The sequence below is a fragment of the Lepisosteus platostomus genome, chromosome 9 (assembly GCF_059453375.1).
Source record: "Lepisosteus platostomus isolate fLepPlt1 chromosome 9, fLepPlt1.hap1, whole genome shotgun sequence".
Classification (NCBI taxonomy): Eukaryota; Metazoa; Chordata; class Actinopteri; order Semionotiformes; family Lepisosteidae; genus Lepisosteus; species Lepisosteus platostomus.
This window is the reverse complement of record NC_142619.1, coordinates 59,818,054-59,832,821: the sequence shown is the minus strand read 5'-3', so window position 1 is coordinate 59,832,821 and position 14,768 is coordinate 59,818,054. Positions and strand designations below refer to the sequence as shown.

At 41.3% G+C, this 14,768-nt stretch overlaps 1 protein-coding gene across 7 annotated transcripts in view; it reads left to right on the top strand.

Moving 5' to 3' along the window:
- The first annotated feature begins 1,607 nt into the window (after positions 1 to 1,607).
- Positions 1,608 to 14,768, top strand: part of bmal2 (basic helix-loop-helix ARNT like 2) — a 41,831-nt gene continuing 28,670 nt past the window's right edge. For 3 of the 7 annotated variants that reach the window (XM_088645904.1, XM_088645902.1, XM_088645900.1), the window contains exon 1: positions 1,609 to 1,763. In XM_088645904.1, the coding sequence (XP_088502030.1) occupies positions 1,718 to 1,763 (46 nt within the window). In that variant the 5' untranslated portion in view covers positions 1,609 to 1,717. Of the gene's footprint in view, positions 1,764 to 1,856; positions 1,957 to 14,768 lie in introns of those variants that run through there. The other 4 variants (XM_088645899.1, XM_088645901.1, XM_088645903.1 and 1 more) reach the window with 3 other exon arrangements.

Genomic DNA, 14,768 nt, shown 5'->3' with positions numbered 1-14,768 from the left:
TTTTTCTACAGAGATATGTTGATGTCCAAGGTCCGGGTATTAAGGTTTTAGACACAGAAGAGATCTGGACAGGCAAGAGGCGATTTTTAATTCATCTCTGGCCCAATGCTGCACAGTGCGGAGGGGTGTTACACCCACCAGCGTCCTTTTCTATGGGACTGAATCGAGGTTATTTGTATTATTTGGGTCAACCGACAGGGTTTTGGAAGTGTGGGGCACAAAACTACCGTGCAGTGCAAAGTGCCATCCAGGCCCCCAAGAGTTTCTGAAAAAAAAAAATTCAGATAGGAGAAAAAAAACACCTGTCCTAAATCTGACTTGGGTCCCAAAATACAATGCTGAGCAAATAAATAGACTAAGTAGAGTGTAAAAGCTAACCTTAAACCTAGCTGGGGTGTCAACTGAGAATTTTGAGATCTACATATGAGCCATTCTGGTCATGGGATTTTGACATGTTCCCCAAATCAAAAGGCACGAGTGGGACGCATTCAAGACCGCTGATCAAAGCTCTTGCAACTGAAAGTGATTCAGTAATGCTTGGTGACAGCTTTTGATCCGACCAACTCAGTTTCTTGATATAACGACAGCGCCATCCAGACCCCCTGGAGTTTCTGAAAAAAAAAACTAAACTATGTTGCAAACCTAAATCTGTAAGTACAGTACTGCTGTTAACTTAGTGCTATCATTACATTTATTTTCTTATTTTTGAAGAACAAGAAAAAAAAACACAAAACATATTTTTAATATAACACATAAAGACCATTCTTTATAGGTAAGACAGCTCAGGGGGAAACAGCAAAAAGTGCGTCTCCATACAAGAATGAACATACAAGTACTGAAAGAATAACACCTGCTGAAATTTCACTCTTCCTGTTCTCAGAGCTAATCAGGGTGGAGAAAATGGAATTGGCTATCGAACCACAAAATTAAACGTGGCGTACGTTTTCTCACATTTCTTTTCACTTTTATCGTACTTAACCACTCTGCACACTCCCCCCGACACGGATTCCCCAGCACTGCAAGAATCCAAGTTTCATGAGGTTCCTTCTTTTTCAAGAAAGACTTTTTGTCGCAATTCGACAGAAGGTCGACACTTAAACAGAAATGAAATAGTCTGAAGATGGATACACATATATATTTGACAATGCATGGTTGCACAGCGTGCACTGTTGACGGCTCCTGTCTCTAGCCTTGCTCTCAACTGTCGCTACTGTGACAGACAGACGCGGACGCGAGTGATACATTTTCCCTCAGCTGATCCCCAGCACAGTCGCCACACGGTTGCGCGTCTCTCTCCCTCAGCGGGTAAGTCTACTCCCGGGCCTGACCCCGCCGCCTGCCGGCCTCTGCGGCGGACTCGCCAGATTTCAGTGAATGGACGCCCAGCCGCTCCTGCTGTCGCTGGTGGTGGTGGTGGAGAAAGGAGGAGGAGGAGGAAGAGATACCTCTCTTCTCCTTCCGTGTGTTCCTGGAGTTCAGCCCCGCGCTCTGATTACCTCGTACGCTCACTCGGCACGTTTCTGTGTTCACCCCCGCCCCGGTCTTCCTAGAAAAAAGAGTCAATTATAACCCCCGCCCCCCTCCCTACACACACACACCTCCCCTCCCTCTCAACCTCAATCTCTCTCTCTCTCTCTCTTTGCTCCACCACAACAACCAATATACCACTTCCTCCTCATGCAGTGCAGTCCCGGGCCCCGGCGAACCGTGTCCAGCCATGTCGGCTGCTGGCGGCGATGACAGAGCGGCAGGAGAGCAGACAGGTAACGTGGGGGGCAGTCGGGGCGCACGGCCGCGGAAACGTGCGTGGGTGGGTGTGTGTGTGTGTTTTTGGGGTGTGTGTGCAGAGGCGCCTCGGGTTCCCCAGTGCCGGCAGCTGCGCTGTGTGGAAGGAGCGGTGGAGCTGTCGCTCTGGTGCCGCTCCTGGCGTTCAGACTTGGTTGCGCCTGAAACTAGGTCAGTAGTTTAGTAGATCAGATCCTCCGGGCTCCTCGATTCGTGCGTGCGTGGGGCTTCGCGGAACAAAAGCTTTCGCACTGCACTGGGTTTTGTGTGGACGCGTAGTGACATTGAGTGAATCGGGGGGAAAAAGCATAGCTGGGGAAGCATTTCGACTCCAGCAATTCCGGACAGCCCCGCAAAAAGTGTGCATTAACTTTTTCACTATACTTCTTGAAATGGACATTACTTCGTTTTGAAAGATTAAAGGCGACACTTCCACTTTGTTTTAATTCCGAATCTGCATTTCAGGTGATCTCGGTATGTTTTTGGTACTTAAAAAACCAAACATTTAAGATCAACGCCGTTACTCGTTGTCGATGTTTAAACTAGCCTATACATCAGCCCCCCTGCTTTTATTGAATTGAGCTATGAATCTTTCTGCAAGCCTTACGTAAATACAGATTTTATTCCTCCATAATACAGCGTAATTCTGATAACAATCAGTGTTCGCGTGTCATACTGTAATGTTTCCCTTCACCCCGATACTTGTTTTTGGCTTTAGATAAATATAAATCTTGGGGTAGATAATATGGCGATGGCGTAAAAGGTATATTATGGAAAGAGTTTCCCTAAGTAGGTCAAGTGCTGGTACTCAGTGTTTTCCCGAATTTACCCTTAAGAATTGTGAATCGTACAGTCTAGTTCAAGCTATGATTGTGAATATACGGTACTGCTGTGCTTGTATTTGTGAAATAAAAAAAACATATATATGACAACTAATTACCGTAGCGACACTTTCTCAATTACTCTATATCGATGCGAAAACTGGTTTTATTTATATAAAAAACCATAAAACAAACCAAAACGCAAGGTGTTGCTTATTTGTTGGGGGGAAAAATATAAGGTGACAAGTTTGGGTTTAAAAAACAAGGACAAGGATAAAAACTTTAGATGAGTTTTTCCCCTCTGGGTCTGTTCGTTCATAAAATGCATAAACTGAACGTGACAGTTGTGGGGGGCGGGTTATATAATATGTAGGTCAAACAAGCCTAGTTATTTTAAACGATGCTCTCATCCTTTCACACTGTGTGCCAAATCCCCGATTGCGTTACGAAATGTTGCTGAATGCAATCATGTACAGTACGTTTTCATTTGTTTTTTAAAGGCGTGATTGAATAGAACGCACTGCGATGTCCTTCACAGATACTCCAAATAAAATTAATTTAAAGGCGTTTTTTTACATAACACAATATAGCCCGTTTTCCACTGTTGCCAATTTAACCACGATCTTGTAGAAACGAATGAATATTAATGTTAATAGATAACAGTACAAGCATCCTTCTCTCACATTATTTTTAACGCAACATTTGCATCATCAGTGTGTAACAATAGTAGTGATCTTTCGTATCTTTTTAAATAAAAAATTGTTCCAATGTAAAATGTGTACATTTGAACTTTCGGGTATTGTTCATGCTGACTGGTGTCCTATAAGGGCAGATGTGTGTTGGACTAGAGTTAAAACCAGTCAAAATACGCTAATTCCCTTTATTCTCTGAGATTATTGTTATTCCGAACCAAAAAGGACAATTCCCCCAAGAAGTGTCTGTGAAGTGTGTCTGAAGTGATTTTGCACCTTGTTTTCTGCGGTATACTTGGACCTTTTCTGGTGGAGAATTACGTGGTTGGTATGTCCACACAGATTCCAGGGATCCTGATCAGAAAACTCACTGACAAGTTAAAAGAACAAGAAAGAGTTCTCAGAAGTCGAAGATGGAGGCTGTTGTCCTATTGCTAAATAATAAAGCTTTATTTTATATAGCACCTTTTTTAAATAAAGGTGGCTTCTTCAAGCACTTTACAGAACGACAACAACAATAAAAAGTACACAAGATATGCATGATGAAAATACACAATGAGAGGAGACAGTAGATGGGGGTATTGAGTACAGTAGGAGCAGAGGGGTAAAGAACAGAACCAGTTAAGTAAAGGATCTTCTAAAGAAGAAGACTGAGTCTAGAATGGATGACATAGAAAAATGTCTTGGCAATAGGAGTAGACTGGCTTTTTGAGTGTAGGTTTTATTGCACAGTAAAGTTATTTTCTACATCTTTAACAAATGCTCTGTCCTGCGTTTGAGACATCGAGTACCCAGTACGATGCTGGTTTAGCTTTCTTAAAAATGATATATCATATAATCTTGCGTTATTTTTTCTTAATTGATCATCTCCTCAAAATTCCCTGTCCTGTTACAATTCTAAAAGATGAAACTGACAAGAGTCAATTTTTCTGAACACGTCTGTGTTTATTCAGGTTAAAATGTTATAAACCTTTAGTTGAGCATTTGTGTGGCACTGTCTTCTGTCTTGCAAGACTGAAAAATGTCATCAAATTATTTTTTTTAATATAGAGGCATTTTTTGGGGGTTCGATATTGGAATGCTGATGTTTATAAAAAAACATTTTAGTGTTGGCGAGAAGTGTGTGTGATTAAACAGAATATAGAACAAGATCAAATAAACATGCTTCCTCTTCTTTGCAGAAGACAAATGCAGAAACCCTCAGTCACTGTCCTGACCTCCCATTGTATTGTTCCAAACCTTTGGGAAGGGGTAATAGCTGTGATTCTCATCAACAAACCTGTTTTTGAGCTCTTCTGCAAAACCTTGTGTGCTGAATTGCGTAGATTTTATTGAATTAGACTGAATCTGAAAAAGCAAACAGCACAGTTTTACGAACAGTTTACACACTTGTTCTCATATGGGTTTCAGTGGGTGTTTATACCAAGTGTGCGAGTGTCCCTTATTTAATAGTTTACAATTATGGCCATTTTCTAAAACGTTACAAAAAATAGTGCTGCGTATTTGAACTAGGTGGTGGGAATAGTTTTGAAGAACCGTTTTGCTAAAACTAAATGTACTGTCATACTACATGAGTCCAGAAGTTTTGTGTGGCTTGTATAATACATTTTTTGAAACACTTTACATAGCAGAAAAATGTATAATAATGCGGTTTAAAATAAACTTTCACTGATGTATACTGATTGAGTTTATCTGGTTTGACACTTTGTCATTTTGAATGTGCAACAGGTCTCGCAGGGGGATGAGCCCGTTAGGATGACTTAAAGGTGAACTGCAGTCAAATGTTGAATGAAGTGCAGAATTATAAACTTTGTGAAAGTACTGTAGGCTCACCATGCTGTCGAGGCAGATGACAAACCACTGGGCACTGACGCCGTTCCCATCAGCAAGTTTCTCGATGAGACTCAGTGTGAGATGCGCTCGGATAAGTACAGGTTGTGCAGCAGACATTTCATCCCAGAAATATTCTAACGTGATCTGCATGCTAAGGTAACATGTAAATATTATTTGTTGGCAAAACCGTCTCAAAGTTGATATATTGAATTCAATTCAATTCGGCTGCTCAGGAGACTGCACGAGCTGTGGTGTAGCTAGCCCCCCAAAAATATAAGTCCTGCTTGAATTTTTATATTAGTATGGTATATTAGTTGGTTGGCAGGCTGCTTTTTACTTACAGTACTTAGAAAAAGTCTACTTGTACTTGTTGATTTGGTGAAAATATTTAAAATTGATATCGTAGTAAAACTGTCTTGTCTGAATCATGTTTCCAATATAACAGGGCTGCTTTCGCATCATCGGAAGTTTTGTGGCCTCGTTCTGAATCGCAGACAAAGACGGCAACATGGTGCCGGTCATACATTGAAACTCGTCTCTTTTGTGATGTAAATTGGAGTTTGTACACATTACTGTGTACCTGGTAGTTTCATTGTGGTCTGAAATCGTCATTGCGAATTCATTATAATCCCAAAATGTATTAAATGAATATTTTACTCAGATATTTATCGAAGAAGAAATTGACAGCGTTCCTCAGTATCAAGGAAGATTGGCCTTTCTGTGCCAAGAGTATTTAATACAGAAGTGTTACAAGTATTAGAAGCACTTAAATCATAATCAGGGCCTCGGGACAGCAGTATTGAATTGCAAACTAATGCAGTGTCTAAAACAATCAGGCCAATGCGTCTGTATAAGTTTTAATTCTGCAAACATGTTAAGATTGTAAAAGGATAACTAGAACTAAACCAGTGAATTATCTGTCCGGTAGCAGGATTGGAGGGGATGGACAGCAAGGATTTGGAAAAGGTTGATCTTGCTTAAGTGACATATTGGTTATTTGAGTAAGCAAAAGCAATAATGGAAACCGAGCATGTTTTTTTCTGTAGCGTTCGATACATTTCCTGCTGAAAGATTCTCAAACCGCAGGCAGTATACACCCAAGGCAGTGCATGTGTTTGGATTGAGCATGGTTAATGTATGGTAAACAGAGGGTACAGCTGAGGGGACCAGTGTAACTTAGCGGGGTACTGAGGGATGTACACAAGGACAGCTGCCCCTCCTAAATTATCTCAACGATCTCGAGTCTAGTGTAGGTAATAGTGTTCAAGAAGATTCCGGAACAGAAGGATCGGCCAATGGCATAAAAGCTACAAAGGAAGACTTGAAAGGGCTTGGAGTTCAAGACTGACAGATGACATTTGACCTAGACAAGTGCAGTATTACATGCAGGTAGCAAAAACACTCTAAAATGGGTGACGCGGAAGTTGAAGAGGTAGCTTGTGAGAAATGGCCGATCATTTACATTTTCACAATGTGGGGAAGCAATAAAAAAGGCAAACCATGTTAGGATAGATAGTTACCTCTATAGTGACCCCCCATAAACTAGTCAGCCTGTGTTGGGGTAAGAAGCAAATGAAGAGAATGCCCCAGCATGGGCTCGACCCCGAGGCCCTAGAGCTGTGAGTGAGCAACTCTTAACTATTGCTGTACCGCTCTAGATAACACTGAACAATTTACAATTTGCCGTGGTTAGTGCATGTAAAATATTCTTTGCGTGACTAATGGTACTGTTTAAAATATTTCAGGAAAAATTAAGTCTTACTCTTAATTAACATTGTGAGTCACACATTGCACAGTTCTTGAAGTGCTTCATTATGCAAATTGATTGTGCATGGTACTGACCACTTATAAAATTACATAATTGCATCTGGGAAATGTCACCAGTATAAAATTTACATTTATACTTTTAGGAGACACTAAGGCATCATTTACAGTAGCCATCTGTCAGTACTGTGTGGGTATTTGCTTCAGAATACTTTCACTGTTTGTTTATAGTTCCCAAATGCATTTCACACAAAATCATGTCTGAAACAACATGAATAGCTCAAGTCAATCTCCATGATATAAGCTAAGTAATAGAAGTCGGTTACAGTACTGTGCATGTTTCTGAAGATGAAAGATAAAAGAAAATTGGCTTGTTGCTGGTGTCTTCTCTAAAGATTTTCCTTGTCATTATAATGCTCAAAGGGCATCTTGTATGCTAATGAATTGCAATCTTATTGCAAAACAAAGCAACATCTAATCACCATTGAAATGATAGATGCACTGATGTACTCTTGAAACATGGCGGTAAGATTTTTCTGGGAACGTTATATTCTGTACATTTAAATATGGAGCAGAAAGGTTTAAGTAGTAATGTTTTTTTTTTATTCATACAATAACGACTTCTGTGTTGAGTGTTAAAGTTGCTTTAATGAGTTGATTCAAGAATGTAGAAATTTCCATACCGAAAATAATTTTAATAGATACAAGGACAGCAAAAGATAACACCTTGCCAATTTCAGCAGTGAAGGGCATGATTGAAGGCAGCCTGTGTCCGTGAGAGTTGCCCAGTGAGTGAGCTGTTCTGCTTTAACGATCCGTAAATGAGTCCAGAGGCTGGCGCTGTGAGAGGGACGGATCACACCCTGCAAGGTACAGGGTTACCAACCATCCCCGGCCCGGTGCATCACATTCCCAGGGAGAATGAACACAGGAGTGAGCCATCTGCATGCTAGCAGGCTGTATAAGAGGAAGCTGGCAGCTGAGAAATGAAATTGCCCTCTTCTTTGAGAGAGAAGATCCCCAAGGAGATGGCAGAGAGTGATAGGGGGGGGTTTGTTCCCCGATTGAAAACTCTCGTGCCCTTGGACGGTCCTTCATGGAAGCCAGCGTGCTGAGGGGTGTTGGAGCCCACCAGTGGGGTGGTGGTGTCCTGTGGGGAGGAGAAGGTCTTTGCTGGAGACTGTGGGCAGTCTTGCAGCTCAGTGGTGTTTTGATAACGTTCTTGAGCCAGCAGTTTTCCTAACGGACATGGAAAAGAAGGAAAATGTCCATGAGCGCACAGCGCTGGGGTTATATTGGTGAGACGTCAAGGCCGGCTTGCGCTCCTGACCCATTCTTGAGATTCCTTTTCAGTTTGGTCCTGAATCCTGTAGTGACTTTAATCTCTCACATTGGGATTGTGATTTTATAAGTAGATTGTAAACTGTATTTAGAAAATGAAATACCTTCCTCCACAGTTTGTGGAATTTCATTAGCAAAGCCTTTGGAAAACTTATGTGCCAGTTTGAGTGATATGAACACCAGTCCACAGAATAATCCTGCTAAAGAATGGATTTTAGTGAAGACTTGTGATGGAAGTAGGTCAGCTGAAGAAGGGGGTTGAACTACTCTGGAAAAGAGTTTGTTTGTAGCAATGATAGTGGTTCTGCCGTGCTAGAAATTGAATGGCACTTGATGGGAAAATTTGCTCTGATAAGAATGAATCAAGCAGTGGAGATCCAGGATTCCTTGAAGGCTGATCTGATAATTAAAGAACATTTATTCACAGAAGAACCTTTTTCATCTTTTATGATTTAATAATAGGTTATGATGGAAAAGGTAAGATTATCTAAGAATATTATTAGTATTATTTTAGGTGAGCACTTCTGTCTAAATAAACCGTTGCGTTTGTGATAGTCTTTTGCTCTGTCTGGACAGCAGTCACAATACCACAGAACATACCTTCAGCGTTCATCGCTCATCTGACTCTCATTTTTCCTTTCATGGTGACTAGTATTGTGATTAAGAACTGTAAACTCTTACAACAGAGAAATATAATATTTTGTATGATATTTGTTTGGTGCGATAGAATAAATTCTGCTGTTTAAGTGTGAAGCTGTACAAATCAAATCTTTTTGCCTGCTTTGTCTACAGAGCCACCACTGGGCAGGCCACTTATCTGTGCAGGAACCAAACTCATTTCTGTCTGACCAGTGTTATCTTCTCGTGACAAGATAGATGTTGTAAGCACAGTGGAATAGCAAGAATATCACTGCTGTCACCACTGAAAATCTAATCTCAGAGCGGTAATGGAAATATAAGTGTCTTTAACCTTTTCTGAACCTTTCTAGAGTAAATGCATTGTCTGGTGTTCTTTTTGGCAGGGATTTCTGCAGGTGTGTGTTTTGTCTAAATGGCTTTCTTTATGTGTGTGTTGTAAATGTACTCAGAGGGATGATTTCAAATTAATTTGTGTTGGCTCAGAACTTTGTCAAATACAAGCTGTAGAAATCCTGTGGGGATCATCATTGTAATTTCTTTTAATGCAAATGAAAACAGACAAGAGCTGGAAGTGAAGTTAGTGTGATCTGAGCTACCTGTTCTCTTAGTTACATATGGGCTGGGGATTAAGGTTTGAATTACTGTGTCGGCTGTCCTGCTTTGTGCTTGGAGTGCTGGCTCTACTTCTTTTCAATGTTTTACTTGTTTGTTGGAAACCTCTACATTATGAGCAAAAGGTTGTTTTCAGAATCCAAAGGTTTCTTGTTTGTAATCTTGTGATTTGGCTTTGACAGGGGAAACCACATTATGTCTGGACTGTACAGTTTCGGAGATGTGTAATAGTGTCTGTGTGGATGTGAAAATCACTTTTTTTAAAATAAAAGCTACGTATGTCAAAGTGGTATTCATGTAGCTGTGTCCTATTCCAGCTACATGTGTAGATACCTGAGGTCTTTGTAACGGTCTTCTTCTCAAATTATGTTTATGCCTGCAAAAATGAGTGAAATACGTTTTTTGTCCAGCTCAGTAGTGACCTCAGCATTTAAATTAATTATTCAATTGGAACACGGCAATCTACTTACGTGTAAAGGCGTAGGTAGTGGGAGAAAGAGCTGAGCTTTATGACGTTTGACAGCTTTGGCACTTAATGCAGTTTAGAGACCATTCACAATGAGCCACTGCCTGCCTGTCTGTACTGTGAGGCCTGTAAATAATGCTTACTCTAGCTGTGGGTAGTGTCCCACTGCTCTAATTTGTGCTGTTTTTAAATGTTAAATTTTAAATAGACAAAAGCTAAATTTCAGGCTGTAAAAAAGAGGTCATGTCTCCTGTCTAATATAAACCCTTCTGTACAGTTACAAAATGGGAAGTAGTTTTAAACCACATGAAATGACATATTCAGAAATGAAATTGGGAAAATGCATATAAAGAAAAAAATAAAAATAGGGAAAATACAAAAGGCAGGGAAAATAAAGCAGAAGGGGAGGGGTAAGAAGTTTAGCTCGGAGTGAAAACAATACGCGCTGAGCAGTAGATGACCTGGAGGTAAAGAGTCTTTCACTGGGCAGAGTGCTGTACCTGCTGGTGCTGAAAGTTCACAGCCGTGTCCGAGAGATCTGCTGTGTGGACAGATGAGTCCCGAGGAGGGGCTGAGCATTTCGGATTTCTACAGCTTGTTCATTCCAGCATGAGACTGAACTGGTCCTGGAGGCAGGGAATCGGAGAGGAGGAGGAGGAGTGGAGAGGGCAGGAGGAGGAATCGGGACAGAAGAGGGCCTGTGACAGGAGTGTTTCAGAGCCGATGTGTGCAGCTGCAGGGAGCCAGAGGAGGGACTGGAGTGAGAGTGTGGTGTGGGTGAGAGGAGGAGGAGGAGGGACCAGGAGGGCGGCAGAATTCCTCTGAGCTGGACAAGAGCAGCACTGGCAGGCAGGTCAGCACGCGGGAGCTGTGATTGTCCAGGCAGAAGACCAGGGCCTGAGCTCGACGTGCAGACAGGATAGTGAGGAAGCAGCAGACCCTGCGGATATTGCTTCCAAAGAAGTGGCTGGAGTGAAGAGTCGGGATCAGGAACCAGAGAAGTCAGAGTTTCTTGGAGATGGAGGGTTAGAGGAGCTGGAATCAAGAGGAACCGAGAGTGAGAGTTTGGTAGCAGAGGGGTAGAAGGGCAGGAATGAAAGGAGATTAGACTGAGTGATCCAGTTTGAGAAGATAGGAGGAAATGGCAGCGATTCAGGCATTAATACAGCAGGAGACCTGAGTACTAGAGGGAGGCAAAGAGCAGATCTGAGCATCAGCTGCTCAGAAGTGGCATGAAAAGCCATGGGAGGTGATCAGAGGCCCAAGGGTAGCTGTTCTAGAATTGACATTTGAGAGGTTCGCCTGCTCTGGATCTGTTAGTAATAGACCCATTTCATTGTAATTTACCTCTTTATGGGATTTACTACAGTACATCAGTAACATAAACTTTCCCTGAATTGAAGTCGCACCAGTGTAACTTGTTTGGGAATTGATTTTTTTGGAGGTTCAAAGCCCTGATGTATTCAGTTTGTTTGATGTGACAGCCATGCATTTCTGACATGTTGTATACACGGATTGAGCCCCAGGACATACTTCCTGCACATGTGTCAAATTTAATTACAGGCTAATCATTTTCCGTATATAGCTTCAGATCCACGTTCCAGTCCGTCTACAGGACCTGTCCTGCTCCTGTTTCCCCACTCCTCGTGATGTGGTTAAACACAAGCCACAAGCTAGCCTTGGCCTAGTCGTCACATAGGTGGTACAAGAGGGTTAAGTTAGAAACTAAGTAAAAAGCTCTTGCAATCCTGTAGAAGGTTTCAATCTGTTGAAATGAAAATACCCCCCAACGTATTTGCTAAAGATACTTTACAGTACAGCAAAATGTTCTCTATGGAGGGAACCTAAAGACCTGGTGATGTTTCTTAAACTTAAAAGTCTATATTTAGAATAGAGTGAAATGTCCTAGGAACATGCAATGTCTTGCTAAGTCTTTTTTAGGATTATGAATTAAAATTAATCAAACTAAAGACCAACAGAAGATAAAGAACAAGCTATTTTTAAGAACTTTAAAATGCAGACAACTAAATGACTGCAAGAAGAACAGTTTCACAGCAAACGGAATACCAAGACAGACAAATCAAGTGTTCTGGCTATGCCTCAGCCCGGAGAAAACCCAGATGTATTGTTCCTCTATCATTTTACTTAGGTCCAAGGTCAGAACATGGCAGAAAAACATGTAAGATCGATTCACCCAACGTTGTCGTTGTGTATCATGCTGACGCACAGGATATCAGAGGAAAAAACCTTCTAACATATTAAGAAGAGGGGCCACATTGACAAAATGGTGAACTGGAAATAAAATGTCCATCCACTTCGAAGGGGAAAGGGAGCAAGATTGTATGAGGCTAGCTGGTCTAGTAGCCTGCGGCTTAGGAGGGCTTCATGTCCAAGCCCCAGCTCTGCCACTGACGGTTGCTCTGTAGCTGCCTGAGCTCTGTGCTTCATCAGAGACACTGCACCACTCTGTAAATAACTTGGATAAAGCACCTAGCAAATGATCACCCTATATTGTTTTTGTTATTATAAGTGTATCCAGGTGGATGCTGCACATTGGTGGTGGTGGAGGGGGTCCCCATTACCTGTAAAGCGCTTTGAGTGGAGTGTCCAGAAAAGCTCTATATAAGTGTAAGCAATTATTATTATTATTATTATTATTATTATTATTATTATATAATAAATGATTGTTAAAATTCTAGAGTGTTAATTAGTGCAAAAAAAGGGATAGCTATCCAGCAGTAGCCACCCACATCCTCAGAGCCCTGGTTATAAGAGTAAATTGAAACAATAGGAGTAAGAAATAGTCATATTCAGCTTCTGAAAGGGGTTTTTCTTATTAAACAAAAGTGCCAAATTTCTCTGTGAAAGGAGCAGATATAGTGGACACCAGTACTATAAAACAGGATATCTTTAGATTTTAAAAGTTATGGAATTCTGCGTGAAGGATTTGCTCTTTGCACTGAATACTTCACTGAGCTGTTTAATGGACGGGCTGCAGGGCAGTGAGTTAATGTATCTGCAGGAGTATCTCAGTGTTCAATGCATGGCTCCTGGCTCTGTCGTTGGAGTGTACTAATGTCGTTGTTAAACAGTTTGAATTTAGGAATGATAGAAAAACTCAGTGGGGTGATCAATGCAACTCATTACAGGACAAGAATTGTTGGCGTAGCTACACTGTAGCAAAAGCTGTGTAGATGTATGGCAAATTAAATAAAAGAATGTAACATGGAAGATATTGTCTAGGTAACAAGAATTGAGCCTTTAAATATCAAAAGAGAGGTTTTGAAAAAATAAGCCGTGGAAAAAGACTGCTCACTTGTTAGTCATCTTCCACAAACATATGGATAGTCACCCTTGACTGCACCAAGATAGCTAGTCTGTACCACACCATCACAGGACTTTGAACCTTCCAAAATGTTATCGAATTGATCCTTAATTGCTTAATTAACCCAGTTGTTGATGATCATCTTGGTAATTAAGGATTAGCTGGAGTGAAGGGTTGCAATGGAACATAAGTGTCATGCCTGTCCACCCCTGCTCTAACACTGGCTATTAAAAAGGCCAAGAGAATTCTTGAATTCATAAAAAAAAAAAGACGTTCAATCTTGTTCTTTGTAATGCAAAAAAGGCTGTACTGGAAAGTTCATTTAAAGAGACCAGGAATAATGTGAGATTGAAAGACCTGTCAAAAGGCCACAGTAATGCGTCTCTTTAATTTGGACCAGGGACAGTATCCGATCTGAAAGATATCTCCAGAGCCCTTAAAGATGACTTCAGACTCGGCAGTGAAACACAATGGGAGAAAAATACTCCTACTTCTACTTCCCCTCGTTATCACAGAAACTGTAATTTTGTAAAGAAGAGTTGTAGGTGTTCGGAGCAAAATGTTTCATGAGTGTCATGGAATCTGATTCACTGGGCATTTTGAGTGCATTTTAATGAGATCCTTGAATCGATAAGTTCTAAGCAACTAAATAATTCACGTTGGGTCTCATGCTTTTTGTTGGCAACCTTTCCACTGTATTATTATCACTGCTGTATAACCTTCAGTTGGTGGTTGGAAGGTAATTCTGAATTGCAGTAAATATGAATTTGGAATAATATGAGCACACAGCCAGGCAGTATGGTGGTGCAGAGGTCAGCATTGCTGTCTCTCAGCACGGGGGCCCAGGGCTCAATTCTGGACCTGGGGTGGTGCTGTCTGTGTGGAGTTTGTATGTTCTCCCCATGTTTGTGTGGTTTTCTTCCCATGGTACCAAAGACATACTGGTAGGTTAACTGGCTTCTGGGAAAATTGGCCCTGGTGTGAGTGGGTGCGTTTGTGTCCTTTCAGGGGAGGTTCTGACTTACAGGCGTTCAGTCATCACCCCACAGGAGGTAGCTCCACTCCATTGGCTCCTGTGATGGACCGAAGCCTGCCCAGAGTGCATCATGCCTTGCACCTGTTGCTTGCCATCTCCTCTCTGCCTCTGAATTGGAAGAAGCAGTTAGAAAATGGTTGGATGGAAGAGCACACAACTATATATATATTTTTTTATTTTTGCCATTAGACTTCAGACTGGTCGTTTTTTGCCACATCACTAGAGTTCTGATCAGGGGTGGGTTAGTAGTAGGGTTGTGCTGCTGTCATGCATTGAATCTACAGTACAGGATGATCCACTTGTGCCACTTATCATTTGTGATATTAATCAATTTCTAAAACTTTTAAAGTGACACAACATCTAAAAGGTTACCTTTGTTCTTTACTTTCTGGAGCGGCAGATCTAGAGTGAGATTGTAATATATAATTATGAACTGTGAGAGTATACTCATGCA